The sequence below is a fragment of the Ambystoma mexicanum genome, chromosome 11 (assembly GCF_040938575.1).
Source record: "Ambystoma mexicanum isolate Mex_15411 chromosome 11, UKY_AmexF1_1, whole genome shotgun sequence".
In the NCBI taxonomy this organism is placed as follows: domain Eukaryota; kingdom Metazoa; phylum Chordata; class Amphibia; order Caudata; family Ambystomatidae; genus Ambystoma; species Ambystoma mexicanum.
Window position 1 is genome coordinate 1248043533 of NC_090934.1, and position 27786 is coordinate 1248071318.

At 48.6% G+C, this 27786-nt stretch overlaps 1 protein-coding gene across 7 annotated transcripts in view; it reads left to right on the forward strand.

Annotated features, from left to right (window-relative positions):
• MYO9A (myosin IXA) overlaps nt 1–27786 on the forward strand; it is a 1154601-nt gene that overhangs the window by 802973 nt on the left and 323842 nt on the right. For all 7 annotated transcript variants that reach the window (XM_069624659.1, XM_069624658.1, XM_069624661.1 and 4 more), the window contains 2 exons: nt 5839–5961; nt 6131–6280. In XM_069624659.1, the coding sequence (XP_069480760.1) occupies nt 5839–5961; nt 6131–6280 (273 nt within the window). The remainder of the gene's footprint in view (nt 1–5838; nt 5962–6130; nt 6281–27786) is intronic.

Genomic DNA, 27786 nt, shown 5'->3' on the forward strand with positions numbered 1-27786 from the left:
GATCTGATACCTGGAACAACTCCTCCTTGCAGCAGGATTTATGCTCTCACCGAACCAGAGAATCTTCATCTCAGACAATACCTGGACCAGTACCTAGCTAACGGGTTTATCCGTCCTTCAAAATCTCCAGCTTCATCGGCTTTGTTCTTCGTTCCGAAAAAGGAAGGAGACCTTAGAACTTGCATAGATTACCGCGCCCTGAATCAGATCACCGTTAAAAACAGATACCCGTTACCTTTGATCCCTGAACAACTGGACCAAGTCAAAGACGCACGTATATACACTAAGCTGGATCTCAGAGGAGCCTACCACTTAGTACGGATAAAAGAGGGCGATGAATGGAAAACGGCCTTCCGCACCAAGTATGGGCTATTCGAATAACAAGTGATGCCCTTTGAACTGTGCAATGCTCCTGCTGCCTTCCAATATTTTATGAACGATGTCCTTAGAGAACTCATTGACGTGTGTGTTGTTGTCTACATTGATGACATCCTTGTTTACTCATCATCTGAAGAGGAACATCGGAGACACGTTAAAAAGGTTCTCGAGAGATTGCGTCAACACAATCTTTTCGCTAAGCTAGAGAAATGCGTTTTCAACGTAACGGAAGTCGAGTTCCTGGGATTCATATTGTCACCTAACGGAGTCCACATGGATTCAAAGAAAGTTGATGCAATCATCAAGTGGCCATCACCAACCTCTGTAAAAGGAGTTCAGAGCATGTTAGGTTTCGCTAACTTTTACCGCAGATTCATTCCTGAATTTTCTCGGATAGTCCAGCCCATCACCGCCCTGTTGAAAAAGAACAAACGTTTTGAGTGGTCTTCAGAAGCAGAACAAGCATTTCAGGACTTAAAAGCTAAATTCATTTCTGCACCTGTTTTAAAACATCCTCGCCCAGAACTCCCCTACATCGTGGAAACGGATGCTTCAAGTCTTGCTATGGGGGCAGTTTTATCGCAAAGAGATCCGGACACACACCAACTACATCCTGTTGCCTTTTGGTCCCGCAAGTTCTCACCTCCCGAGATCAATTATTCAATTACAGACAAGGAACTTTTGGCTATCAGATCGGCCTTTAAAGCCTGGCGGCATTATCTTCTAGGAGCAAGACACAGTCACCGTAATGACTGATCACCGCAATTTACAATATCTAAAGACAGCCAAAGCTCAGTCCTCCAGACAGCTTCGCTGGGCTCTGTTTCTAGCAGAATTCGACTTTATAATAACTTATCGACCAGGCAGTAAGAACGGAAAAGCTGATGCCCTTTCCCGGATGGGAGTAGATGAACATTTGATCAATCCAGAACCAATTCCCATAATCCCAGAACAAAGAATTTTGGGTTTGGTCAGAACTCAATCTTTTGAAGACATCAAGACCATGGTTAAATCACTCCTAAATCCAGGCGATTTGCAAGATTGGCAATTAAAAGGGAAAGAATTTTCTGTGGAGCAAGACCTACCATATTTCCGAGGACGACTGCATTTACCCTGTGAGAAAATACAAAAATAAGTAATCTCCTGCTACCACGACTCTCTAATGGAGGGTCACCCTGGCATCACCAAAACCATGGAAAAGATTAAAAGACATTTCTGGTGGCCGTCATGGAAAAAAGCTGTTAGAGACTTTGTAATCTCCTGCGGTGTGTGTGCCCAGAATAAAAGTCAGAAGGAGAAACCAGCCGGCCTATTACAGCCTCTAGACATCCCTCCCTGTCCATGGCATACCTTGTCCATGGATTTCATCACGGACTTACCTCCATGCTCTGGGTATACTACCATTTTAGTATTCGTGGATCTATTCTCCAAGATGGCTCACTTCATTCCCCTGAAGGGTCTACCATCAGCCTCAGTATTGGCCCGAGAATTCTTAGAAAACATCGTTCGGCTACACGGTTTTCCCTCAGTTTTAGTCTCCGATAGGGGAAGTCAATTCATCTCTCACTTCTGGCGCAGCTGTTGTCGTCTAGCCCAAATTGATGTAAGACTTTCAACGAGCCACCATCCCCAAACTGACGGACAAACCGAGAGGACAAATCAAACTCTAGAGCAATATCTACGTTGCATGCTCCAGCAAATTGAAAACCCCTGGAAGGAGATTCTTTGGATTGCTGAATACGCTTACAATAATTCGATTCATTCTGGGACAGGGAAGACTCCCTTCTTCCTATTATATGGACACCATCCTAGAACCTCTAACCTGGATCCTCCCCAAGAATTCGAAGCACCTGCTGTGGATCACTTGCACTCGGAGATCACCCGTGCCTTTAAGGAAGCCTCTGCCCATCTGCAAAGAGCTAAAGCTCAATTAAAAAGAGGAGCAGATCGACACCGTAAAGGGGCTCCTCACTACGCTGTAGGAGATCAGGTCTGGCTATCCACTAAGCACCTGCCTCTAAAGGTACCTCGCACCTTCATCCCGAGATACCTTGGACCCTATCGCATATCTGCCATAATTAATCCAGTGGCTGTCAGATTGGAATTACCTACGCATATGAAAATACACCCAGTATTCCATGTCTCCTTATTAAAACCCGTACAACCTGAAACCCGATTGACTGAACTCCCAGAACCGGTTTTGGTAGATGGAGAACTTGAATTCGAAGTAAAGAACATCCTAGACTCCAAAATCTCTAAATCTAAGTTGTATTATCTGGTTGACTGGAAAGGTTACGGCCCCCAGGAAAGGTCTTGGGAACCTTCAGAATATGTCCACGCACCTCGACTGGTCAAGAAATTCCATCTGAATCACCCCGACAAGCCAAAACCCCCGGAGAAGACACGCCTAGGAGGGGCCTTGAGGGGGGGTACTGTCATGATCACTGCTTCCAAGGAGCCAGCACCAGCCCAACGTCCTTGGAAGCAGGCCCCTAAACCTAATCCTAGGCACCAGCCGGTCCCCACTGGGACCTTTTGGACCTTGTCCTGGCGCCGGTGGCACCAGGCTCATCAAAATCATCGGTCCCGGCACTGGAAGCGCCGGGCTCATAATACATGTGAAGGTGCTTGGGTGGACTTACCTGCAGCAGACCATGCTGCTTACTTACCAGCCACTTAGAAGCCATCTGGGAACTGGAACTACTTTCTTACCTGGGTGGGGCAGCTTCACTTCCTGGATACAGCACAGGAACTCTTCTGGAAACGGGAACTCTTTTTCTTACCTAGGCGGGGCCGTGGAAGAAGATGCCTCAACACTCCAAGGCTATTTAAACCACACCCGATAGATGAAGCGTGCTTCGCGTTATTCTGCATCTGCAGCAGAACGCTCACCCAGTCTGCTCCGGCCTTTCTTCTTCTGATCCTGAACCTGCAAGAATCTTACTTACCATTTCTGCTTCCAGACGAAATCAGCAGCTGCAAGGAACAGAAACAACAGGTTAGCAAGGCGAACTATACACGCAGTGCTTACTGACCTGATCCAGCGGCTGCGGCCGTTTCTTCACGCCGCATCCTCACCTGCAAAGACAAAAGCAACACCATACTTACCGGCACGCTGTGAATTCCGGATTTCTTCATTCTGCATCGCCGCCTGTAAAGATAAAGAATCATTAAGAACTTACTGGCATTCCGCGGACTCCGGCGCTGCAAACCAACATCTGCAAAAGAAAAGACATTAAGCAGGTATTTACTTACGTCCATTTCGCTTTTAGCTATAAAACGCCTGCGGACATTCGAGGTCTCTTTACTCGAACCAAGCTGCAAGGAAAGGGACAATTAGAGCGCTTTCTATACTTACAAACTTCCAGGCGCTCCCCTTCATCTTCCATCTCAAGAATCCTGCAATACATAAGGAAAAGCATTATACAATTGTAACGTGCCACGCATTTAAAGACTATAAAGACAAAAGGTGTCCAGAAACTCACCGCTCGTGCAGATAACGACGGGAACCTTCCTCTGAAGTCAAGAGGCCAATGTTTCACCAGTGAAGGAACTGGCAATGGCACCCTGCACCAGACGCAGATGGAGAGCCCAGCATTCACCTATATAAGGTGAGCACGTTGACCTGGGGGCTCTACGAATAAGCTGGAAAGAGAGAGAGAGAGAGGAACATTCAATAACCCAGACCATTAACCCCCATATTCTTTCACCTGCAGAAACCTCACTCTTTGAGTCTGACACACAGTGAGAAGAGGTTCGACCCCAGAAGCCAAGCGAGTCCTGCACATCACTTTTCGAGTCACAGACCGCTTCCTGCCAAGACCCGCGCCTCCGTGGGAATCAGGTGAGCGTTACAAAGTGTTATGCGTTGCCGCCCACCCCTCTGTTCCAATGGACTCTCTGCAAGTTCTGGGCCTCCATGGGTTCCAGCCTCATCCTGGTTGCCCCTCACTGGCCTCCGAGACCCTGGTTTTCAGATCTGCTGCAGTTGTTCTCCTAGGGTCCCGTCCATTTTCCGATCCCCAGCAGGGGCTTCCTGACACAGCAGGGCGGGGCAATGGAACTGCCAGACCCAGTCAAACTGGCCCTGGTGGACTGGTGCCTGATCAGCTGAGGCTTCACACGCTCAATTTTCAGATGACCATTGGGACATCATTCAGCAGGCCAGGAGGCCCTCGACTCTGTCCCAGTATAGGAGCAAATGGACTAGGTTCTGCCATTGGACTCCCGACAAGGAGCTGGATCCTGTCACCTGTCCTCTGGATGTTGTAATGGCTTTTTCAACGCACCTGGCTCGTTCTGGAGTTTGGGTGTATACTTGCCACACATTTATTGGCGGACATCGAGGCTTACAAGAATTCCCCTGAGCATGTGTTTTCAGCAGCCAACCTGGTGGTTAAGGCCCACCTTAAGGGGTTGTCTAGGCTTTTTCCTCCTGTGCATAGACCTCATAGACCAATGAGTCTCTCCCATTCCATCTGAATCAAGCGATCTGCCTGCCAGTGTTCTTCCCGAGGTCAGAGGCAGAGAGGGCCCTGCATTCCTCATCAGGGTCCTCAAGTTTTATCTCTCCGTCACAAAATCCTTCAGAAAGTCTGAGGCATTGTTTCTGACTTTTCACGGCTCCTCCGCCAGCTCTAAGGCTTTATAAGGCTTCCATCGCCCGTTGGATGGTTCAGGCCATTTCGGAGGCGTATACGGCCATGGGCAAACCTGTCCCTGAAGGGTTCATGCTCATGCGGTCAGAGCCAAGGCCACTGCTGTCGCGTTTTAGAGACCCGTTTCTTGGGATGTCATCAGCAAGCTGGCCAGTCCGTCAGCCTTCTGTAAACACTACTCACTGGACACCAGCTGCAGGCAGGATGCAGAGTATGGTCAGGCAGTTCTGAAGAACAGTTTTGCTTCATCCTAGATATGAAGCAGGTTATCACAGCTCCACCCTTTGTTTCTTGTTTGGCGGAATCATCCACAAGAATGGAGGAAAGTGGCCTGGACGTATGAGTAATTAAAGTTACTCACCGTAGTGACTAGAGTACTCGTAGTCCTTAGTCCTCTTTCCTCTATACGTCCCACCCACCTTCCCCCGCTATTATGCCAAGAGCAAACATGTATAAGTATAGCCACGTATCTAAGCGTCTGATGTGTTCAAAAGAGACTGAGGTGAGGCACGAGAGGGCGGGGCCTCGGCAGGGCATTACCACACCCTATAAATAATGTGCGTGTATTTTTGCAAGTCTTTTGTGTGCAAGCCTTTTACCCATTAGTGCTTTATAGGAGAAGCATCACTCCCTTAATGTTTGACAACGTTTTGCTTTTTCTTTGGAGTTCTCAATATGTGCATTCAGCTGCTTGTATATATATGATTTCAGAAAGGCTCACTGCCCTCATCATTCAGCACTACAATGTGTATTTAGGATTACCCCTGGTTGCTCTGTATTAATACATATTGTCATGTTTCAGGACTTCATAGACCATTTTCATGTTCTGCTGAGCCGGCAAGCCCTGCCCACTAAGCCAAACATTCAGGATTTCTTCTGGAAAGCGAAGCACAGTCCTGATGATTACCAGGTTGGGAGGACCATGGTAAGTGTTTGTGTCCCGCCATCTAAAGGTGAGGTCATTAAATATTCTATTGTTCCTAAACGTCGTGATGGCACAAGAGTACATGAATTATGTCTGAAGGAGAGCAGCATCACTTTGGATGGAAGGGAAATTTGAGTGTTTCTAATTGGCTGTTGGGAATTATTTTCAGGTTTTTATGAAGGAGAAGGAGCGTCAGCGGCTACAGGATATGCTGCACCAAGAAGTCTTGCAACGCATAACTCTTCTCCAGCGCTGGTTCAGGGCCATGCTTTACCGCAGGCATTTCCTAACTGTGAAGCAGGCTGCACTTATCATCCAGGTACTGAAAGCAAAAATATTAGTTAAGCAATGCTGTGTCTAAGTGCCAGCATGCTGCTTGAGGAGATCATTAGAATGCTTATTTACAGCTACAAGAGAGGGGTATGCTAGAAGGAGGTATGGAAGTGTCCAAGTTTTATGGATTTTCGCTATCCAGACCAACAAACATTTCATTATTCCAATGGGCTTCTGATGCTATCTGTTGGTGTGAATGTTTTAGTGCATGGTGAACATTTTAACAGTATATTGTTAGCCAGGACATTTTCTTATGCCCTTCGCTCTGGCGATGAACATTCTTTCTTTAGCTCAGTTTTTTTTTTTTGTTATTCAGTAGAAACCTTCTCCTTAGTTTGTATGTGTTTATTCTAACTGATGTATTGTAACGTGGAGTCACAGTTTATTATATTTCTTGAGTGTGTTAAACACAATTTGCTTTTGACTGCTATAAAACGAGGAGATTTGATTGTTGGTCGTACATCTTATTTGTTGAGCTGTAGACATCGTATCGTGGCCTGGTTATTCAGCAGCTGTCTTTTGTTACTGTGTTCCATGGAGAGGGCCAAGAAGATTTTGTTGCAATAGTCTAACCTAACTCCTGTTGGGAATTTTGTTGCTTTCCCTCCAAAGAGATCTATGGACCCCAAACAACAGATTTCTTTTGTTTTGAACCTGACCTGACTTTATAACGCAAGTACAGCCTTTTGCTTTACCTACCTTGCTGGCTTACCTGCTTTTTGGGAGCACTAACCAGTCCCTATTGTTAGGACAGTTTTTCTGAAGTCCAACTAAGGGCTTAGTAAAACCATTCAACTGAGACAGTATAAGGCTGTACCACCTGAGTATATGGCAGCGTAGACGGAGCAGCTAGGCATTTTTTTCAGGAGGGAGAGAGGGTTGTAGAATCATTACAAAGAAATTGTAGTACACATATGGTCCAAAGAAACACTGAAACACTATCTGCCTCATCACGAGTTTGGCTGTAACCCTTAAATGCAGTGGTAACGCTATTACCGCTGAATTTAAGGGTCTGCCAAATCACTGGCTTGGTGGATTTACCCCAGCTCTGAGCTGGCGGAAAATCTGCCGATTTTCGGCTCTATTACCGCAGGCGGTAATAACGCCGAGCATTCCCCATTGGACCCAATGGGGAATGGGAAATTCCTGAATGGGCCCAACGGGGAATGGGGACTTAATGGGCCGCCAAACCCGTGATCCGGCGCTAATAGCGCCGAGGGGTTTGGCGGTAGGGCTAATAGCCCTGGCGGCAATACTGCCGGGGTTAGCGCCCAACTGGTGATGAAGCCATAGGTATTGTAAAAAATAAATGGTTCATGATAAATCTTGGGGCAAGCACGTACTATCACATATCATTATAAAAACACAACCCTATGCTTTAAGGAACACAGACCAAAGCATGGACCTTATTTAGAAACCTAACAGTATTTCTAGGTAAATCAGACCTTATCAAACACATTTAGTATAAGGTACACCTATTCATGGGGAGTAAAACTGTAAGTTACTTTCAGATTACTTTGCAGTAATTCAAGGGTATTAGACCCTGTCAGTTATGCAGTGATACTCAGTTAAGATACTTTTCTGAATAGTGGAACACTGATTCAAGGAACAGTATATACCTATAACTACATTTATGATAACGCACAGTTATACTAGGCGAGTAAGACCTTTTTGTGTAATATACAATTACAGTTGCTTTTCTAGGATTGCACCAGGCAGACCAAGGTCAGCTACAGCTAAAGAACACTTTTTAAGAATGGCACACAACTATACTAAGCAGTTAAAACCTAATGTTGTAATATACTAGTATATACTATCACAGTTGCTTTTCAGATCAGTGGAACACAGACTGAGGTAAACAATAACTCTTTAACTTATGTTAGGATGGCACAAAGCTAACTCAAGGTAAGTATCACCTATATACTTTATAAAGGAGCTATCAGCAACTTAAAGGTTTGTATAGATATACGACTGTTTTGGCATCTGTATAAAACAGACCAGGGAAAGCAAAACCAATGTTACAATTTATGAATGATTCAGTGTTATTCTAGGTAGGTAAAACCTAAGGCAGACTTATTGTAAACAGGCTGTAGAGGAAGCTAGGGGAAGCAAGACAGTTGGGGAACTTATACACCTATTCTCTGAAAGAAATAGTAAGTGAAGCCAACAGCATTACTTTTGGGAAAGAGGCACACCCAATACAGGTGAGTAAATTAACCTTATATATACTTTTCAGAATGGCACAACACACATTCAAGGTAAGTACGAAACTTTGTATCCGTCCACTCTCGGAGTTAGTTACCAACTAGCACTTTCACAAGTAAGTACACTTTTAAACACTTGTTCTCTTTTCAAGGCAGAACCCTCTCCTTATCCAGTCCTTCCCTGGTCTATTGCATGAGTTCTCTCAGAGGTTGAAGAGGGACCCTAGTGGTGTAGGTGCTAGCTCTAGGCAAGATGAGATGGGGTTCAGTTGCAGGCAAAAGTCAGAGTGCCTATGGAAGACTGTTCAAACAAGTAAGTAGTTCACTTTAAAGTTAGTTAGGGTCCAGGGCCTTCAGAGAAGACACCCTAGGAGGTTTTCAGTATTGGGCCTGGGTGACCTGGATGAGAGGACTCCCAATCACAGAAAACACCCTAAAAGCTTGACAGAAATCATACAGGCTTAAGGTAAGTAAATACCCCAGCAGGAAGAATTCAGGATCTGCCGCCAAAAACCCAGTCTATGAATTTCTTTGTCATGAAGATGAGAGACGGGACTCTGGGAGGGATTTTTCAGCAGGGATCAATGGAGAAGGCTCCAGGCAGACATTTCCTCAAGGCTGGATGCAGCTTTGTAGATTTGGCGTCTTTATCGGGAGCCAGAAGAAGACTGAATATCGCTGGTCATATTCTCATCACTTGCAAGGTCTAGCACTCTGTTGTGGGGACTTTTCGCACTCTATTCACGTCTCTGGAGGTCCAGAATGATGCCACTAAAGTATCAGCTCGATTCGGAATTTGGAAGCTTCTGCACCACACACTGGCTCCTGGTCCCAGGGTATTGAGATATTACAGCCTGCAAGGTTGCAGCATGACGTGGGATGGCTTAAAATGCAGGTCTTCCTGAGTCCAGTGGATCCTGCCAGGCTCTGGGTCTTCATTTTTGGAGTTGAAGGGTAACAGCAGGCTCTGGTTACACAGGAGACTCTCCAGCCGCTGGAAATCGTCTCAGCCGTGTTTTCCTCATCTTCCCCTTCGGATTTGGTTCTAGTGGTCGACTTGTCAGCAGCTTCCAGATTCAGAGTATTTATCAGGAACTACAGCACAACTTCTGCATGCTCTCCCTGCATTTTACTGAAAGGGGCGGTCTGGCTGTCCAATCGGGACAGCTAGCGCCCTACTGGGAGTTTGTTCCTTTAGGCAAGGTGAAAGACGAAGGGCTGCAGAGCTTTGGGCTCCTCCCTCGCTTCTTGCCTTTCCAGACACTCTGGAGCCTAGGCGGGGAATACACAGGATTCTTGCCAAAGACCAAACGGCCACTGAGGTTGTTCCCACCTAGACGGGCAGGGGAAGACCTCAGAAACAGCAAGCACACAAGAAATGTTGAAAAAAGAAGCCCACCATTTTAGAAAAATGGTGGCCCTTCTGTGCATTACTGAAGCTGAATTAACAGCATGTGAGTAATAAAGACAAAGTCATAAAGGTTAAACCACTGCCACCAGCCATTCATGTAAAACTCGCAATTGTAACCAAATGCTACCAGGTAAGTAAGAAAGGGGATACATTATAATGCTGGCTCACTATATAAAATGTAAATCAGGGATAAAAATCCCTATTTACTACTTGGAAACTAGTTCACCCAAGTACATGAAAGAGAAATTAACAGGGGAGCCCATAGGGGCAACCCAGCCTAAGCCCAAATGTTGTAGGTAACTATAACTTCAACCATACACTATGGAGAGACATAAAAAGGTCACCCATAATAAGAGAAAAAGACTAGTTGAGAAGGGAAAAAGATACCCTTTCACCTACGGACAAGGTAAAATAGTTACCTAGTCAAAACAAAGTTCTGGGGTTGACACAGGTCAGGAAGATTTGTCATTGATATGAAAATCTTACCTAACGCCTATGTTAATCAATACAGAAGTATTTTGTCCCCGTTACAAAATTCCTTGTTGTTTTTCAGCTGCACACATCACCTTACAGTGAAGTGTGGCAAGGGTATTTTGTATACATTTTTCTTTTTTTTCAAGTAACACTTCTGTTATTTTCATGTGTCCAAGACGGACTGGTGGCAGTGGATATTTTTCTGTTTTTTTTTTCTCATGCACTTTTGCATTGTACAGCATAATGGCATTTAGCGTACCATACTCTAAAATGGCTGTACCCCTGATTTTTCCCCTGTCCTTTGGCCATCCTGTCCTTTGGTCATCTCCCTGCCGTCTGAGGGCCAAATATGACATATAAGGTATGCTCTTTCCCATACAAATCCGTTGTATGTGTTTATGGCTGAATGTGCAGCCTGGAACTGTCTGGTCCCAGTCCACAACCTGGTCAGAGTGTGTTTGTGTTACGCTCACCTGGCTCCCACAGAGGCGTCGATCTGAACTGGACAGCTGCGGTCTCCACCAACGTGACGCGTAGGGCCGAGATGATGGACTGGACTGGCCCACCTAGCTTCGTTTGCTTGACCCGTAGGAATATCCTTCTGCAAATGGAGAAAGGGAATTAACCACCCGTGGAGTTGTGTAAATTCCCCCCACCCCCGCTGTTCTCCCCACAGATCACCTTTGATGTCCCCTCCTATAGTCTCACCTGATGGTTTGAAAAGATGAGCTCTCCATCCTGCATTGAGCGCAGGGGCGCGTTGATAACCAGTTGCTTCACTGGCTCGAAGGGATCGGTGAGTTCCAGAACAATAATGACTCCGAAAAATATGTAGTTCGTAAGAGTTCACATGTCTGACTTTCACTCTTGTCCGATTCCTTGCAGTTTGCAGCTTGACCCCAGCGAAGAGTTCCTCGTGGTAGCTGACGAAGTTCAGGTACGGATTTGGCTTATCCTACATAGTTCAATAAAATAAGGCCAGAATGTAAGCTGCCTGTTCCCTTATTCAGGTGTGGCGAGAAAATATGAAGTTCGAGGAATTATGCCTCCGGCGGTAAAATTAGGTAAGTCTATTGCGGTGAGAAGAGTTCCCCTTATTGTCCCGTTGTCTCACCTTGTCGTCCTTTTGTTCCCCTTAGGGGGCCGGTGTGCGGCGAGGATGTAATGGAGACTGCGCCGACCCATGAAGAGGAATAGTACCCCCGGCAGTAATCGGGTAAGTCTATGGGGGTAGTTACTATTGCCTCTGTTTATTTCCTTGGCTCACCATTGCTGTTCTTGTGTTCCCCTTAGGTGCCAGAATGCGGCGGAACGTGCCGATGGATGCGGTGGATCGTGAGGATGCTGCGAGGGCCGGTGAGTTCAGCGTGGCGCTGCAGCAGGCGAGGCGGCGCGCGTAAATGCTTCTTTCTTCCAGTTCGAAGGTGTGGTGGATCCGGAATCCAGGTAAGGATCGAAGGTTTGCTCTTATTCTAACCGTTCTCCTTCTGTTCCTCCCTTTTTCTAGGAGCTGCAGACTCGAGGCGGCCGTGGCAGAAGACTGGATCCAGGCTTGCAGACACGGTGAGCGTTGCGCTGCTGGATGCAGAATAACGCGATGCGTGTGCTGCTCTATCAGGTAAGTTTACTCTGAGCCTGGCGCCTATGGCGCCAGGACTGACTCTCCATATGAGCCTGGCGCCATAGGCACCAGGACCGCACCCAAACAGCCCCTAACAGGGGCTTTTGGGCTTGCTCAAAACAACTTGATGCTTGCTTCCGGGGTTGCTGGACCTGGTCTGGTTCCCTGGGGGTAGGCATCATGACAGTTTGTTGCTGAGATGATGTTGTGGCCTGAGCCCATGCCAGTTTGAATGGGGCAGATCCTTACCATTGGAGAACTCTGGGTGACCCCAGCTCTAATTTAGGATAAAAGGAGGATTCCTGCAGCTATTCTTCGGATCGTCGTTGGATCCAAGTCCCTTTCGAAGAGGTGCATCCTGCTGAAGACCCATTGAATGGTGTTACAGCCAACCAACAGAGCCTCCAGCAAAGTCCCAACGAATCCTTGCTCATTTGCCCTGATCTCCTGAAGGTCTTCATTGGTGCTTCAACCTCTGTTCTAGTAGGAACAACAAGCCCAGACCCCTGCTTGAGGATTCTGCCTTTGGAAACAAGCAGAAGTGTCCCAGGATCACCCTGTGGACTGACCAGATCCATCCTGGGCTTCTTCGTTATATCAGTCACTGTACCGAGGTCACACTTGACGCTCCAGCAGACACTCTACTTGTGAGGCAAAAGGTTACCCCCCCCCCACCCCCACCCACCCCCACTGGTAGTTCAGCCTCCAGAATGAAGCAGGGCCTTGCAGGACAGCTTTTTTGCCTCTCCCATGAGGGTTGCCTTCCATCACCTGATCCCGATGTTCATTGCTGCAGCCTGCCATCGTGTCGTATGGTTGCCCCAACATCATCCGAATCATGGTGGTATTTTCCTATTTGTGCAGTCCAGTCTTGAAGGAAAACACAGAGCAATGTAAATGAAGAGCAATTGGGTAACGCATAAATAGGATCTCGGGAAATGATAAAGGAAAGCAAAAGTCAAGATGTAAATGAACTTAGGAGCGTCTTGGCAACGGCTCACTTGTAGCCTTTCCTCATTCCGTACCGATGCCGACAGAGGAGCAGTGATGACGGGGCACGTTGTCACTGCTGCAGCTGGACCGGTACTTCGAGCTGGAGGCGCCATGTTGGATGAGGTGTAGGCAATGGAAGGCATCCGGTGCCACCTATGCCACACACAATGTCAGCGAAAATGGAATGGAACACTTCTTTGGTCAGTCTGCGGTTTTGGCACGTTTTCTGCAGCACCTACAAAGAACGGTCTTCGCCCGTTCAATCTTCTTCGATTCCTGGAGTCCTGCACTCTGGTGAGGGGACTTGGATGAGTCAGATTGTGTGCGTCTCTGGAGGTTCACCTAGAGCTCAGCAAAGACTTGGGCGGATTCAGCCTTTCAAAGACGATGTCATGCAATTGGGTCAGAGTTCTTGTTGGGGAGAATTCTCAGAATGTGCTAGTTCCTCTCTACCTTGGAGACCCTCAGCTCTTTTGCTGGACTTTAAGACTTTTAATTTCTAACCTGGAGAGAGTGATACATTTTCCCCTCTCTCTCATGTTTTTTTCCTGTGATTTATACTCTTTCTTTTGACTTTGGAGTCTGATAAACTCCATAGGCATCCTCTTTGCATTGTGACACACAGCACCTTCAGTGCAGTGGCACCGGGAGACACACAGCACCTTCAGTGCAGTGGCACAGGGAAGTCTTAGATTTCCCAAAGGTTTAAATACCTTCTCTTGGTGAAACTATTGTTTCCAAGAGCAGTGAAGTGAAATTGACTTTACTTAAATGTTGTAACTTTCTAGACCCAGCACACACTATCTTACCAAAGGGTGCTGGAGGGGTTACTTAGTATCCCCCTTGTCTAGTTTCTCATGTAACATTTTTATGTTACCCTTTCTACAATTAATGACTGGTGGCAGTGATTTACTTTTTACTACCATTGTGTGTTTTTACCGCGGGCTGCGTTCTCAGCTGCAGTAAGGCAGCCCATTTTGTCAAAATGGCCCGGTCTTCTTTTTTCGCCATTTCTTGTCAGAAAGGTCCTTCTTGAGATTTACTCTGTGCTCCAAACCAGGTTTGGTCCCTCTGTTCTTTTTGTCTTTGGTGGGATTCACGAGTGAAACCCGCCTCTGGCTCCAGTATGTCTGGCAGGGGCAGGAAGTGAGGGAGGTGCCCAAAACTCCTTGTGCTTAATCCCCTTGGTTACAGGAATGCATCCAAAGGTGATTGGCCGGCTGGCTGTCCGGCATGGACAGCCACCTTGCTGTGTGATTGACAGCTAGGCTGGAATAAATGGGAGAAACCTACATAAAAGGCGAGGCTTTTGGCATGGAAGGCAGAGTCGACCACTGGACGAAGGAATCCAAAGAAGAACTTGGAAGAGACGCCTGCTGCAACTCCTGGACCGTTGGTTGGCCCGGTGAAGCCCTGCTGCTGTGCTGAAGCTCCGAATTCGTTTCGACTAGAGAAGCCCTGCAAGGACGACCTCTCCCCTTGAGTTGGTGGGACCAATCAACTCCAAAGTGAACTCGTTTGGACATCCTCTCGAAGCTGGCTGTACTTCTGCTGCTGCTGGAACCAAAGTGGCAGGGAGAGGAACACCAAACCGAGTGGATCGCTTTTAAGTCAAACCTGAGTGCCAGGAAGATCCGCCAGACTTCACAGAAGCAGGACTGACCAAGCTTGAGCCACCTCAAGAGTGCAGTACCCCAGATGCGAGGAAAGTCTGAAGTGGTATCCAAGAACTGCAGTGTTGCTATTTGCTGTCAGACGTGAGATGCTGAAACACTGAAGAACCGCTGAATTGAAGTTTGCCCATTGCTGCCGCTGATCTTCCCATTGCAGAGCAGGAGTCCCCAGACGTCCTCCCTCTTGTCCCCACGACTGAGGCCCAGGAACAACAGGATCGGCAGAGCTGTACAGGAACAGAAGCCAGCTGGAACCATTTATTCTAACTAGAGGTACTGTAAAGTATAAGGGAACTTACCTCTTGTTGTGTAGCCTTATTTGATCTCAGTTGAGACCTGTATTGGTTACCTTTCAGAGTTGCTGAAGCTTTGCCCCTCACAAGCCTCTCGGCTTGTGGCAATTCAAGTGTTCTATTTTCTGCAAACATTTCTAAAAACATAGTGCAATACTTTTTACCTACCTGAAAAGATGATCTTCAGCTCCCCTTTACATTGTGCAATTAACATTGGCTGTCCTGGCTCACTGAGAGACTCCTCTTTACCTTTGACTTTGTGCTTTGGGCTTTCCCCCAGGAAAGGGTTAATTTACTCTGCATTGGAAGGTTTTAGAAAGTACTTACAAGTTTGAATTATTTGTTAACCTTTGTTTTATTCCTCTATTCTATCTTTGACACCAAACTCAGTATTGCTCTAAATGTACCAGTTATAAATCAATGCCCACAGTGTCGTAGCTATTTGTCACCTGATGGTGTAGGAAGTGTCTGTGTTCCATCCCCAATGGGTATCATCTGATTTAGAGAAACATAGTGTGTGTGTGTGTATATATATATATATATATATATATATATATATATATAATACAGCTCCCTTCTGAAGAAGGCTTTTACAACTGACTGTGAAATACATTAATAATAGTTTTATCAAACCTTCATTGTAAGTATTTATTTGAATAACTGTCACTGTGAAACTCTGTGTTACAACCCTACTGGTCACATTGACCCCTCTTGAGATAAACCTGGCTGCTCAGCCACACTACCAACCTGTGTACTATAGACTTATACCAAAGGTTGGGTTCCTATTGCCAGGAGGTCAAGGTTGATGTAGTGCACCCAAAGGGTACTGCACACAATCTTGCCTAACAGTTCTGGTATTCGTGGTCTGCAGCTCTGGAAAAGCACATCACCTCGGGAAATGGCTGAGATTGTAGTTCGTCTCAGGGCCGGTTGACCCCACCAGACAAAAGGAAGAAGTTGTCCTCCTCAGAGCTCCTATGTAGAGTAGAAATTGGGGTCAGGACAGCAGTGGTCGCTTCACAGTGTTGCAAAAGGTCTGCAGGCCTCTTTGGCCGTCGACTTCTTCAGTTACTTCAGTTTCCAGTGGCCGACTTGCCTTTCACCTTAGGAACCTCACCTTTTATTCAGTTTCAGCACACACTCCTCTGCAATCTCTCTTAGCCTTTACAGAAGGGGGCGGGTGGCTGTACAATTAGGACAGCCAGCCCCCATTGGGCACTGGTTACATTCAGGCACTCGGGCAGACAAAGGGCAGGGGAGTGAGAAACTCCTCACCCACTTCCTGCTTGCCCAGACACACTGGAGCCTAAGCGGGGACACCCAAGGGTTCCCACCAAAGGCAAAACACACACAGTCCTCCCCCTCCCAGAATGGTAGAAGAAGGTCTAACAAAGAACAAGCACGGAAGAAATGGTGAAAAAAGAAAGGTGCCACCATGTTAGCACATAGGTGACCGTATTGTGCACAACCAAGACTGTGAATGCAGTCTGCGGTAAAACATAGCACATTAGTTGGTAGAACACGTCCCTGCCACCAGCCATAACTATAGGGTTGTCTATGTGACTAAAAAGTCACAGGAGCAGAGAGAAGGGGGATACTAGGTATCCCCATAGTACACGACATAAGGTGGGGTGTGCTTATCTCTCGGAGTATAAAGTTTTAGGAGGGATACAAGGTATCCCTCTATGCTTAAAAACTGTAGTTAGTAAGGATAAGGAAAGACTCTCAAAGGAGAAGCCGAAGGGTTCCCAGAAACACTGCTCATAAGGAACTGTGTGCTGCAAAAGTTAAACACAGATGCCTTAAAAGAGATATGGAAGAAAGTAGACTCCATAGTAAAAGTAAAACACAGAGAACAGAGTTCCAAAAGTTAGAGCAAGTAAGAATAAATGAGTGGAAAAAGACTCCTCATTCAGGATAGAAAGAAAAAGGTCCCGAAGTCCAGCAAAAGGTGCTGGGGTCTCACTGGGAGAGGGGATGAAGCATACAAATGATGCATCTCCCTAACAGTTTACTAGTCTCAAAGGCCTAACCCTACTTCTCTCTTCCCTGTTTGTGATTGATGGAGGGTTCTGATCAAGGCATCCACCTGGGCTTCCCCTAAGGAGGTGGGAATTGGAAGAGTACGCCTAAAGATCTTTTCTTGCTCTATTCTTGCATTCCTGGAACACTTACACTTATTCTGCTACTTTAAAAGGCTCCTAACTCCCTACAAAGGGCTAACTTTGGGACTTGTGAGTCTTAAAGCACTAGACCCTATCTTCTTTAACTGGGAAGAACCTTTAATTGCTATGTCCTTATATTTTAAGGCAGTTTATTGGTGTTTGAACTTTTTTAAATACTGTTACGAATCCCAGAATGTCGTCACTGCTTCCAAAGGGGGAGCCCCTTCCCATGAGACCAGGGAGGTGAGACCGCTACCCGATAGTCCCCCTGGGGGTGGTACTCAGATGGAGGATCTCATGGGAGGGAAAATTCCCTTTGGGACCAGCGACGACTGCATCGGGAAAACACAGTATTTTCACCAACCCCATGGCCCTAGACCCCCTTCCCTCAGTTACCCAACTTCTCAGTCACCTCATTCCTCTTTTCTGCTTCCTTCATACCCTATGTACTTTGCGAAACCAGTTCATGCATGTAGAAATACTGAGACGAGGGAGAATCCCAGTGAGTTACCATTGAAACCACTTTTACCATTCTAGTGGTTCAGAGATATTGATTGGAAGAAACAGAATAAAAACCAAGAAATGACTTGACATAACATCAATCCCTCCCTGGAGGAGCCGCGAGAGTCGGGAGGAACCCGGCATGCATACAGGTATTCACCAGGACGCCAATGAGAAGAGGAGACCCTGAAGCTGGTCCAGGACGGTGTTGACCCAAAAGGTTGTATCCAGAAGACTGTACACATGGTATTCCCACATTATCCATATATATATAAAATCACACATCCGAAAAGCAGCAGTGGGCCTCAGCATTTTGTAATTCAATCTTTTTGTCCTACGTTATTTTAATGTACATCCGTCCAGGACCGCACAACATGCAAAGAACAAGACCGCTGGGTGTCCCCAAAGGCCAGGGAAGCGTGGGAGCGGGAAGCCACACTAGCCTGGAGCAGAGAAGCATTGTGGTGCCACCACATAGCAGGGGAAGCTCCGAGGCGGCAGCAGAGTCCCGCAAACGAGCACAGTAAATGCCACAGTGCTGACAACCACGCAGTTTGCAAGAAGAGGTATGCAGGTAGTCGGGAAGACCGTGGTGGCTCGAGCAAGTTGGGGCACAATTTAGAAACCAGGGTCTATCACACAAACATCAGTAAAGGGATGCAAAGAAGTACACATGATTGTATTACGGCTTGGCAGGAGAGTAAAGTAAGCTGTGGGAAAGCCAAACTAAGGTGAGATATGCAAGCCTGGGACTCTAAACCAAACAAAGAGAACTGGGACTTATTGACCAATTCTTACAATGCTTGGCAGGTTAGTGAACCAAGCCTGTACTATCCACAGCAGCCTGGAAACCCTCCAGGCCAATCCTTTTCATCACAGTACCTCGTAAGAGGGAACCAGGTCTGTCCACCAAGGCTCAGAACCCACCCCAGCCTGGGAAGCCTCCAGGCGAATCTTCTACATCGCAGCCCTGCACCTGGTGAAAGGAAACCAAGTTTACCCACCAGGTTCAGAGACCCAGTACAGCTTGGGAATCACCCAGGCTATTCTTCCTCAGAGCAGTACCTGGTGAGAGGGCTGTCAATCAGGGACTGGAAACCCTGTTACTAGGAACTGCCTTTTATCCTGGGGAAGTGTCATTCCGCTGGACCAAGAAGACTCCACTTTGATTTAGCAGAAGGGGACACGGGGGAGAGCTCATTTACCTCCTTCCCAGCGAGGGAAGATGGTGGCCTCTAGCTCCAAGGGTGCTCGGAGCAGGGGTTTTACTGTGTGGTAAAGCCCCTGTTCTGAGCCTCCTGATTGGCTGCGAGGCTGCCATACCCCCTACCCCCACACTGGGATACTAATTGTTTTTATTCCCAGACTTTGCTGCATACAGTTTACTAGTGTTCTTACTTGAATATGTTCGAAGTGTCTACAAATTAAAGTGTTGGTGCTCTTTAGCAAGAGCACCCCATGGTGAATGAATATGTATGTGCATAGTGTGAACTTAGTAATGGAACTTAATTTCTCCAGCATGGGGTCTGGCATGGATTCACATGCTCATGAATATTCCCCATCGTCAGGCTGGGAATCCTCGGTAAAGAAAAATCAGTATCAGTTTCGTTTCTGATCTGACTTTCGTAGTAGTAACCAATCGCTGATCTCTGAGTCATACTGACCACAGCCAATGACTGCCCTCTCCCTAAGCCCCGCCTACTGCAGCCATCTTCAGATTCAAGTGTTGGGATCCTCGTGCTATTGCTCTCGAGCTTTAGTGCGTTTTCGCGCTTTTTCATAGGAAAATTCTCTTTTTTCGGTCAAAAGAGCCTCAAGCTCCACCGTTTCTATATCCGATCATCGGGGACCCGTGTCGGATTCTTCTACGCCCCTCAAGGGTGAAGATTTCGTCGAGCCACGCTTTTGGAGGACTCCAGAAGTTTCTCAGGCCCATCTCGGACATGGCCCAGGAGAAGGGAAGCTCGACGCCCGGAAAGCTGTTCAGGGTCTACCCTGCATGCCAGCTTCAGAATGTCTTCAAGGAGGACGAACACTCCCTTTGCCTCTGCTGCCTGCATGAGGACAAGACGCACGTGGAGAAGGACTGTGCGTTTTGCGGGAACATGTCGGAGCGGACCACGAAGGACCGCCATCTGCGTCTGGCCAACTGGCTGGAAGGGAAGAGCCCATCAGGCGAGAAGAAGTAGTAGTAGTCTGAGCGGTCTTCTAAGACCTTTGTTGGCGCCCCGGCGACAGGGGCCCAACAGAAGGCCAAGCACTGCGAGTTCGGGGGCACCGGGCGGGCTCTTCGGTTGCCAGGCAGGGCGCAACCTCCTCGGCGCCATCGACCACGAGCCAACGCTCTGGCTCGGATAAGAGGAAGTCGGAGCACCCGGCGAAGCTTCTGGAGAGGCCCCGGTCGAGCTCGAAGGCCCCATCGGAGGGGGAGCGAGGCGGTGACCCCCCCCCAAGGAGAAGGCGGTGAGCGCACCTGAGGTTTCGAAAGCCTTGATCCACCCTGCCAAGGCCTCTATCGAGACAGTCGCGACGGCCCTGGCTCAGCCTGTGGAGGCTACACCAGTGGAGGTGACCTCGGGGCCCAGAGTCTCCCTGCCACCGCGGAGGGAGTCCTCTTTCAAGCCCATCGACAGGACCCCGTGAAACTTCCGACGGAGAAGAAAAAGGGGGGGCAGGAGGCCATCGTGGATTTGGCCTAAACCTCTGAAGAGGAGCTGATCGAAGTCTTAAGCCACGGCATTGGCGTGGAGGAAGACCAGCCCGTCGCGAGGGACCCTGACGAGGGAGATGACGAAAACGTCGAGGGTACCGACGAGGTTCCTGTCCGCCCGTCGGAACCCCCTCAACAAGTGCCGCAAGACAACTCGGCGGCCATTTTGTTTGCTATACGGTCCTTATGCTCGGAGATAAGGACGAGATTGCCGTTACCACCAACGGAGGAACCGCTCCCGAAGGGGGACCCGGAGCCAGGCCCTTCTGGGAGCCCTCCCCCTAAGAGAAGGATTCATCCTCCACCTCCTTTTCAACCATCGCGCCCTTCTCAGCCCTCCTCCCCGTCCACGACCCGGGGGGATAACACGGGGACGGACACAGCCGCGACGGGTACAGACGACGAAGTTTACGGCGACGATCTTCCGTTGTCACCTCCTCCCCGGGGTTCCCCACCCGACGAGATTGGATCGTTTCATGCCATGATCGCCAGGGCATCCGAGCTTTTCCAGCTCTGCCCGGAAGAGAAGAAGGAAGGCTTCCTTTATCAACGGCGCAAGACCAAGAGGAAGACGGTCCTCGCTGTACCTCTACTGGACGATATCTGGGAGGAGGGTCTCGCCCTCCTCAAGAACCCATCCACAACGCCTGCGAGAAGGGATCGGTACGAGAAGTAGTACCGGGTCCCGGACGCGGCCCCCTTGTGCCTTTGGGCACAGCCGACCCCGGACTCGGTCGTCTCCGCGGCGGCCAGGAAAAAGCGGGGGGCATCGGCTTCCACGTCAACTGCCCCCCCCCCCCCCCCCCCCCGGACGGCGAGGGGAAGAAATTGGGCACGATGGGACGCAGAGTCATCTCATCGGCAGCGACGATGATTAAGGCTGCCAACGCCTTGGCTATCGTAGCCCGCTATGACAGGGAGTTGTGGTACAAGATCGCCCCCCTGCTGGACTTCCTACCGGACGACAAGAGGGCGGAGGCCCTAGAGATCTTGCAGGAAGGAGAAGTGGCGTCGGACCACGCCATTACGGTAGCGACGGACATCGCTAATACTGGTTTTCGCCAGTTGGGCAACGGCGTGTGCCTTAGACGGCGTGGATGGCTCAGGGCAACGGACTTCCGGCAGGACGTGCAGACCAGAGTTTTGGACATGCTGTTCGACGGGAACAACCTGTTTGGGAAAACAGTGGACGATTCCCTGCAAGCCATCAAGGTGGACATGGAGACGGCCCGAGCTCTTGGTGTTCTCCAACACTACTCACGGACCTGGGATTCTCCATAAACTACGCCAAGCCCCACCTGGTGCCCGCGCAAGACGCACTGTTTCTGGGAGCGAAACTCGACACACTGGCGCTTCTGGCCTCGCCGTCGGAGGAAAGGACGAGGGCCATCTTGGGCAAGGTGCAGCGGATGCTGGTTGCGGACGTGGCCAAGGTGAGGTCTATCAAATCCCTCCTAGGCATGATGTCTTCTTGCATTTATCTGATCCGCCTGTGCAGGCTTCGGATGCGCCCTTTGCAGGAATTCCTTGACGCTCGCTGGATCCAGACGACGGGCACCTTCGAGGACAGGATCACACTCGACGAGAGTTTCCGACGAGCGATCCGGTGGTGGGGCACCTGCGCGCATCTGACGGCGGGCATGGACTTCCAGACCCCGGGCCACCAGAAGACAGTGACCACGGATGCCTCCCTGGAAGGGTGGAGAGCGCACACCGAAAATCTGCATGTGAGAGGCCTTTGGCTTCCGACAGAGAAATCCCTCCATATCAACGTCCTGGAGCTCCGTGCAGTGTTTTGGGCCCTCAGGTCCTTTCTTCCGTCCCTCAAGGGCAAGGTGGTGAGGATCTTCACCGACAACACCACCACCATGTTCTACATCAGGAAGCAGGGCGGTACCAGATCCCCAGCCCTGTCCAAGGAGGCGCAGGATCTGTGGCATTGGGCCGTCGCCCAAGGGATGTTTCTGGTGCCGTTTCATCTGGCAGGAATAAAAAACACCATCTCCTACTCGCTCAGCAGAGAGCTGCGCTCGTGCCACGAGTGGGAACTACGACAGGATCTAGTGGACCGCCTCTTCCGGCGGTGGGGCACACCCCAGATCGATCTGTTCGCGACGGCGACAAACTCCAAGTGCCGGAGGTTCGCCAGCCGGTTTCCCCAGCTGAGGAGCATGGGCAATGCTTTCTCGTTCCCCTGGGAGGGCCTGTTTCTATACGCGTTGCCTCCGGCTCGTCAACCAGCTCAAGAGGTCATGGTGCAGGATGATCCTCGTTGCACCTGCGTGGCCGAGGCAGATATGGTTCCCGGACCTTCTGGACTTGTCAGCGTCCCCGTCGATCAAGCTGCCAGTGGACGCAGATCTTCTCTCCAGTGAAGGAGGCGCCATCCTCCATCACAACCCGAAGTCGCTGAACTTGCAGGCCTGGCTCCTGCAGCGCTAGAGTTTGGAGGTTACGACATACCGGCCGACTGCAGAGAGGTTCTTGCAAAGGCCAGGGCGTCCTCAACTCCTACCAACTACCTACTGTCGCTGACCAAGGCTGGACTAGCGCACGCTTCCATCAAGATTCATCTTGCTGCGATCTCCCGATACACCAGAACCACGGGACGGACGTCTTTGTGGTCTCATCGTCTGGTGAAAGAGTTCATGAAGGGACTGTTCGGATCGTTCCCGCCGGTAAAGGCTCCGGCCCCGGCGTAGGAGCTCAACGTGGTGTTGACCAAGCTCATGGGACCTCCGTTCGAGCCTATGCACTCAGCTTCGTGGAAATTCTTGTCGTGGAAAACAGCGTTTCTTGTGGCCGTCACCTCTGCACGACGAGTGGGAGAGATCCAGGCCCTTTCCTGCAAGCCCCCGTACTTGACTTTTCATAACACGAGGGTAGTGCTCAGGACGCACCTCTCCTTCTTGCCCAAGGTGCCGTCGGACTTCCACCTCAACGAACCCTTGGTGTTGCCTGTTTTCTTCCCGTCGCCTTCGAGACCGGCTGAAAGGACTTTGCACTCGCTGGATGTGGCTAGACCGCTGAAGTTCTACGTGGACCGCACGAAGAGTTTTCAGAAGACGTCACAACTTTTTGTGAACTTTGGACCTGTCAATCAGGGGAAGGCTCTCTCAAAGGCCTCCATCTCCAGATGGCTCTCCGGCTGTACCATGTACTGTCATCGGTTGGCAAACCGACCGCTGCCCGGCCGTCCGAGAGCCCATTCCACCAGAGGGATCGCAGCTACCACGGCGTTCCTATCTGGTGTGCCCCTGCTGGACATCTGCAGGGCTGCTACGTGGAGGTCGACGCACACCTTCATGAAATTCTACTGTGTCGACCGGGATTCCAGGGAGGAGTCCAGGGTCGGCCAAGCAGTGCTGCGCAACCTGTTCGCCTAAGGTGAGCCTGGTGAGGAGGTAAGAGTTGCTTAATGTTGAGTTGTTGTATTGCTTAATGTCGAGCCTGTTGCCACCTCCCGTGGTTGTGCATGTGTGTACTGCTATGTATTCTTTTATTCATGAGCATGTGAATCCATGCCAGACCCCATGCTGGAGAAGGAACAAGTTACTTACCTGTAACTGTTGTTCTCCAGCATGGGTCTGGCATGGATTCACATGCGAACCCTCCCGCCTACCCCTCTGCGGCTCTTCACTTGGTCATACTGCCACTTCACGTGCTACCAAATCTGAAGATGGCTGCCAGAGGCGGGGCTTAGGGAGAGGGCAGTCATTGGCTGTGGTCAGTTTGACTCGGAGATCAGTGATTGGTTACTACTACGAAAGTCAGATCAGAAATGAAAGTGATACTGATTTTTCTTTACCGAGGATTCCCAGCCTGACGACGGGGAATATTCATGAGCATGTGAATCCATGCCAGACCCATGCTGGAGAACAACAGTTACGGGTAAGTAACTTGTTCCTTCATTGCAATGAGTTTGTTTCAAGGCCTAATAAACATCTATGTTATACACACTGTCTAACTTGAATTAAGAGTTCTCTGTGTGTCTCATTGAACCACCCCACACCCTCCTAGACCTTTCTGCTCAGTCACCTACATTCATAGATTTGACTAGAATGTAATGTCCTTTTCATCTTCACCAGACTAGGGAGGCCTCTCAGAATTTGCCCACTGGGTTGATTCTGAAAATTCATCTCATTCCCTTTAAGAGAGCAGTTTAGGAAATGTAGTGCCTAGAAGAGCCTTTTCCGTTTGTAGTGTGCTTGCTTGGTAACTGCTTATTTGGAGTATAAAAGTTGAGAGGTGTTTGTTTCTGATATCTGACTTGTACTTGGGCATCGGTTGCAATGATTGCAGCCAAGATTGATTCAAGTTTCAAAACCTGGCTATCTTTAGTATCTGTTTCTATCCAGTTGAGGAACCTCAGGTGTGTATAGATTAATGTAGTGACATGTGATGCTAGTAATATGCTCAAAAGGAGGACATTTCATTGGCACTTGAGCAGACAATACATTATGGATCTCGGTTTCCAGTTGACCAGAAGAGCTACTTTTTTTTAGAATGGACTGCACTGGGGCAATATACCCCACAGCGATGGACTTACTCTGCGTTTAATGCCTACAAATTCAAAACACAGGTGCTGAAGCCTTCTTTTGACAAAAAAAAAAGAAAGATTCTTACATTAGGCATCTGGTACACTGGTGCTCTTTGCTGGGGTTCCTTTTTGAGTGCTGATTATACTGATGTATGCAATACGAAAATGTATTGCAACCAAGAGCAGCAGTGTTTCAGATTCCAAAAATGCATTTTATTTTGTTTTTTGTTTTTCTTGGGTTGATTAAAGGCTTTAGCACCCCGCGTATGGAATTTGCGGGTGCTGGGAGGGCCTCTGGAAATAGTGGCAACAGGCAGTGGCACACAGGACTCACGGTGCTTGAAACATCGGCTTGTACTAGTGAAAATAGCATGCGTTCCAAGCAGTATACCCAGAGTGCTGTTGCATAATGAGGACATCTCTGTATGCAAGAACCCTAAAAGTATTTGATTTTGTGGTTTTGATACATAATGCAAGTCAAGGTTTTTTCTAGTGAAACACGATTATGGTGTTCCTGTTGGCGATTACTCTGTTTGCTCTTATAGCATTACCAAGACGCTAGTATAGGGGTCGAAATTAAGATTCGATTGACAGGAGTTAAAACAAGGTCCTGGGTGTCAGGCCTCACCCTGTAGGCAGGAGCTAGCGCAGGATATCCTGGAACCACTAGGACTGCTCGGTCAGTATGGTCCATTGTGTTTAAACATGTATTAGATGTGTCCTAATTCATCTTTATTAGCATTCTCAAATACTCCCAAGTTAATGTCATACATCCATTATTGTAAGGCACTGATTGTCCTGAGGAGCCAAAAGTAGCTTTATGCAGCTGTTTTTTTACAAGCTAACCAGGCTCTTCTAGGTAAGAAGCAGGAGCTGCATAGCTCAGATATGACCTTATTTGAAAGATTTGTAAAGTGGTCCTAACCCAAAGGCATCAGAGCAAGATTACAATAAACAATACAAGATCTGAAAAGGAAAATGTAGGAAAAAAAGAAACTGGAATACAATTACACTTTATACATGATTATAATGTTAATATGGTTTACAAGATCAGCCCTGGTGGGAAGATTTTGGGAGCCCACCCCAGTACGAAAAACGGGAAGACACTGAGAGGTTAGCCAAGCCCAATTAAGGTGTGGTAGCCCATCTGCCCACCACGGAGTCGCTGTGGTCACGCCACCACCGGTACCTGGGTTCTCCTTCTCTCTGCGTCTATCTCTCACGTTCAGAGCGGATCTGAAATTTGCGGGCTACGTGGCTCTGCTCGCCTCCGCCAGGAAGGACCAGCACCGGGTGTGCAACCTCTGTCTTGCAAGGGACCACAACGAGGGACACTGTAGAGCTTGTCAGTTTTTCAAATCTAAGACCCCTAAGGACCGAAAAACAAAACTTTGGGCCCACCAAGCTATGCAGGCCGAGGCCTCCATGGACGTGCAGGGTGCATCCAGCGACGGCAGCATTGCTGTCTTTTAGGATGACAAAGGCGATAGGGAACATTCAGATTCCCACGTGTTAGCCCTTGACCCCAAGAGACAGGCTGGCGGTGGTGTTACAGGGACAACACCCAGCGGCATTAGCACACATGAGTCATCCCACACAAAGCACATACCCAGAGGCCAAATGTCGACTGTACCACCGTCCACACAGCCACCCATAGCGTTGAGGGTTAGGGCCACTAGCTCCCTGTGCTCTGGGCACTCGAGATCATGGTCGCTGCAAGACAGGCCCCAAAAGTCGGGCAATAAAGCAGACTCAGACGCCGTTGCCAAGACATCAGCCGAAATCTGAGCGTCGGAAGACGCTGATCTGGCACTCCTGTCCTCCAAAATTCGACATTTCTCTATTAACGTCGAAATCGGCAAAAGACATGCAGACTTCGAAAATGTCCCATCTAGTGCAAAAACATGTCCTGGAGACACTCTTTAAAGGGAGAACTTTGCTTCGAAGGGTCACCATTACCATAGGGAGAAAGAGAGTGCATCACATAAAGAAAAAGTGTTTCCCAGGGGGGAGGGTACTTCGGCTGCTACTATGAAGCACAAAGGGCAGCCTGCTCCAGAATTTCCCCCCACTCCTAAGACTTTACCGAGTTCCGCACAGTGGTCTCCGAAGGACATTGATCGAGTGACATCCTTCTAGAAGAGGTCGCAAAGCTGCTGCTAAAGGACTCCATCGAAATCGTCCCGGCGAACCAGGTAAACAAGGGTATTTATTCAACCTACTTCCTTGTGCCAAAAAAAAAATCTAACAATGTGCCCAGTATTAGATCTGCGCCCTGCAAACACCCATGTCAAGCCACAAAAATTCTGCATGACAACGCTGCAAGAAGTAATCCCACTGCTAAAGCGGGGGGACTTCATGGCAACCTTGGAAAGGAAAGGTGCCCATTTTCATATTTCAATGTTCCCAGCGAACAGAAAATTCTTGCGTGTCAAGACAGCAAACCAGCACTACCATTTCAAGGTGATACCCTTCGGAATAGCATCAGCTCCAACGGTATTCACCAAGGTACTAGCAGTGGTGGCAGCGCACCTGCGCAGGGAAGCAATCTCAGTGTACCCCTACCTGGACAACTGGCTGATCACAGGGGAGTCTCCCCAAATTAGCAGGCAAAATACTCAAAGAACAATAAACCTTCTTTTCCAATTGAGTTTCTCAATAAACGAGAAAAAATCAAGCCTTGTACCAAACAGTTCCTAGGAGCTGTCATAAACACAGAAGAAGGCCTAGTCTTTCCATCAAAGGAAAGAATCCAAAACATACTACTGCAAATACCTCAGTATCAAGCGGGTCACCAGATAAGCATACGCAAAGCTATGCGCTTGCTCGCCATGATGGCATCTTGCATTTACCTGGTCCCACACGCACGACTGCGCATGCGCCCAATGCAGGAGTGGTAGGCGAAAC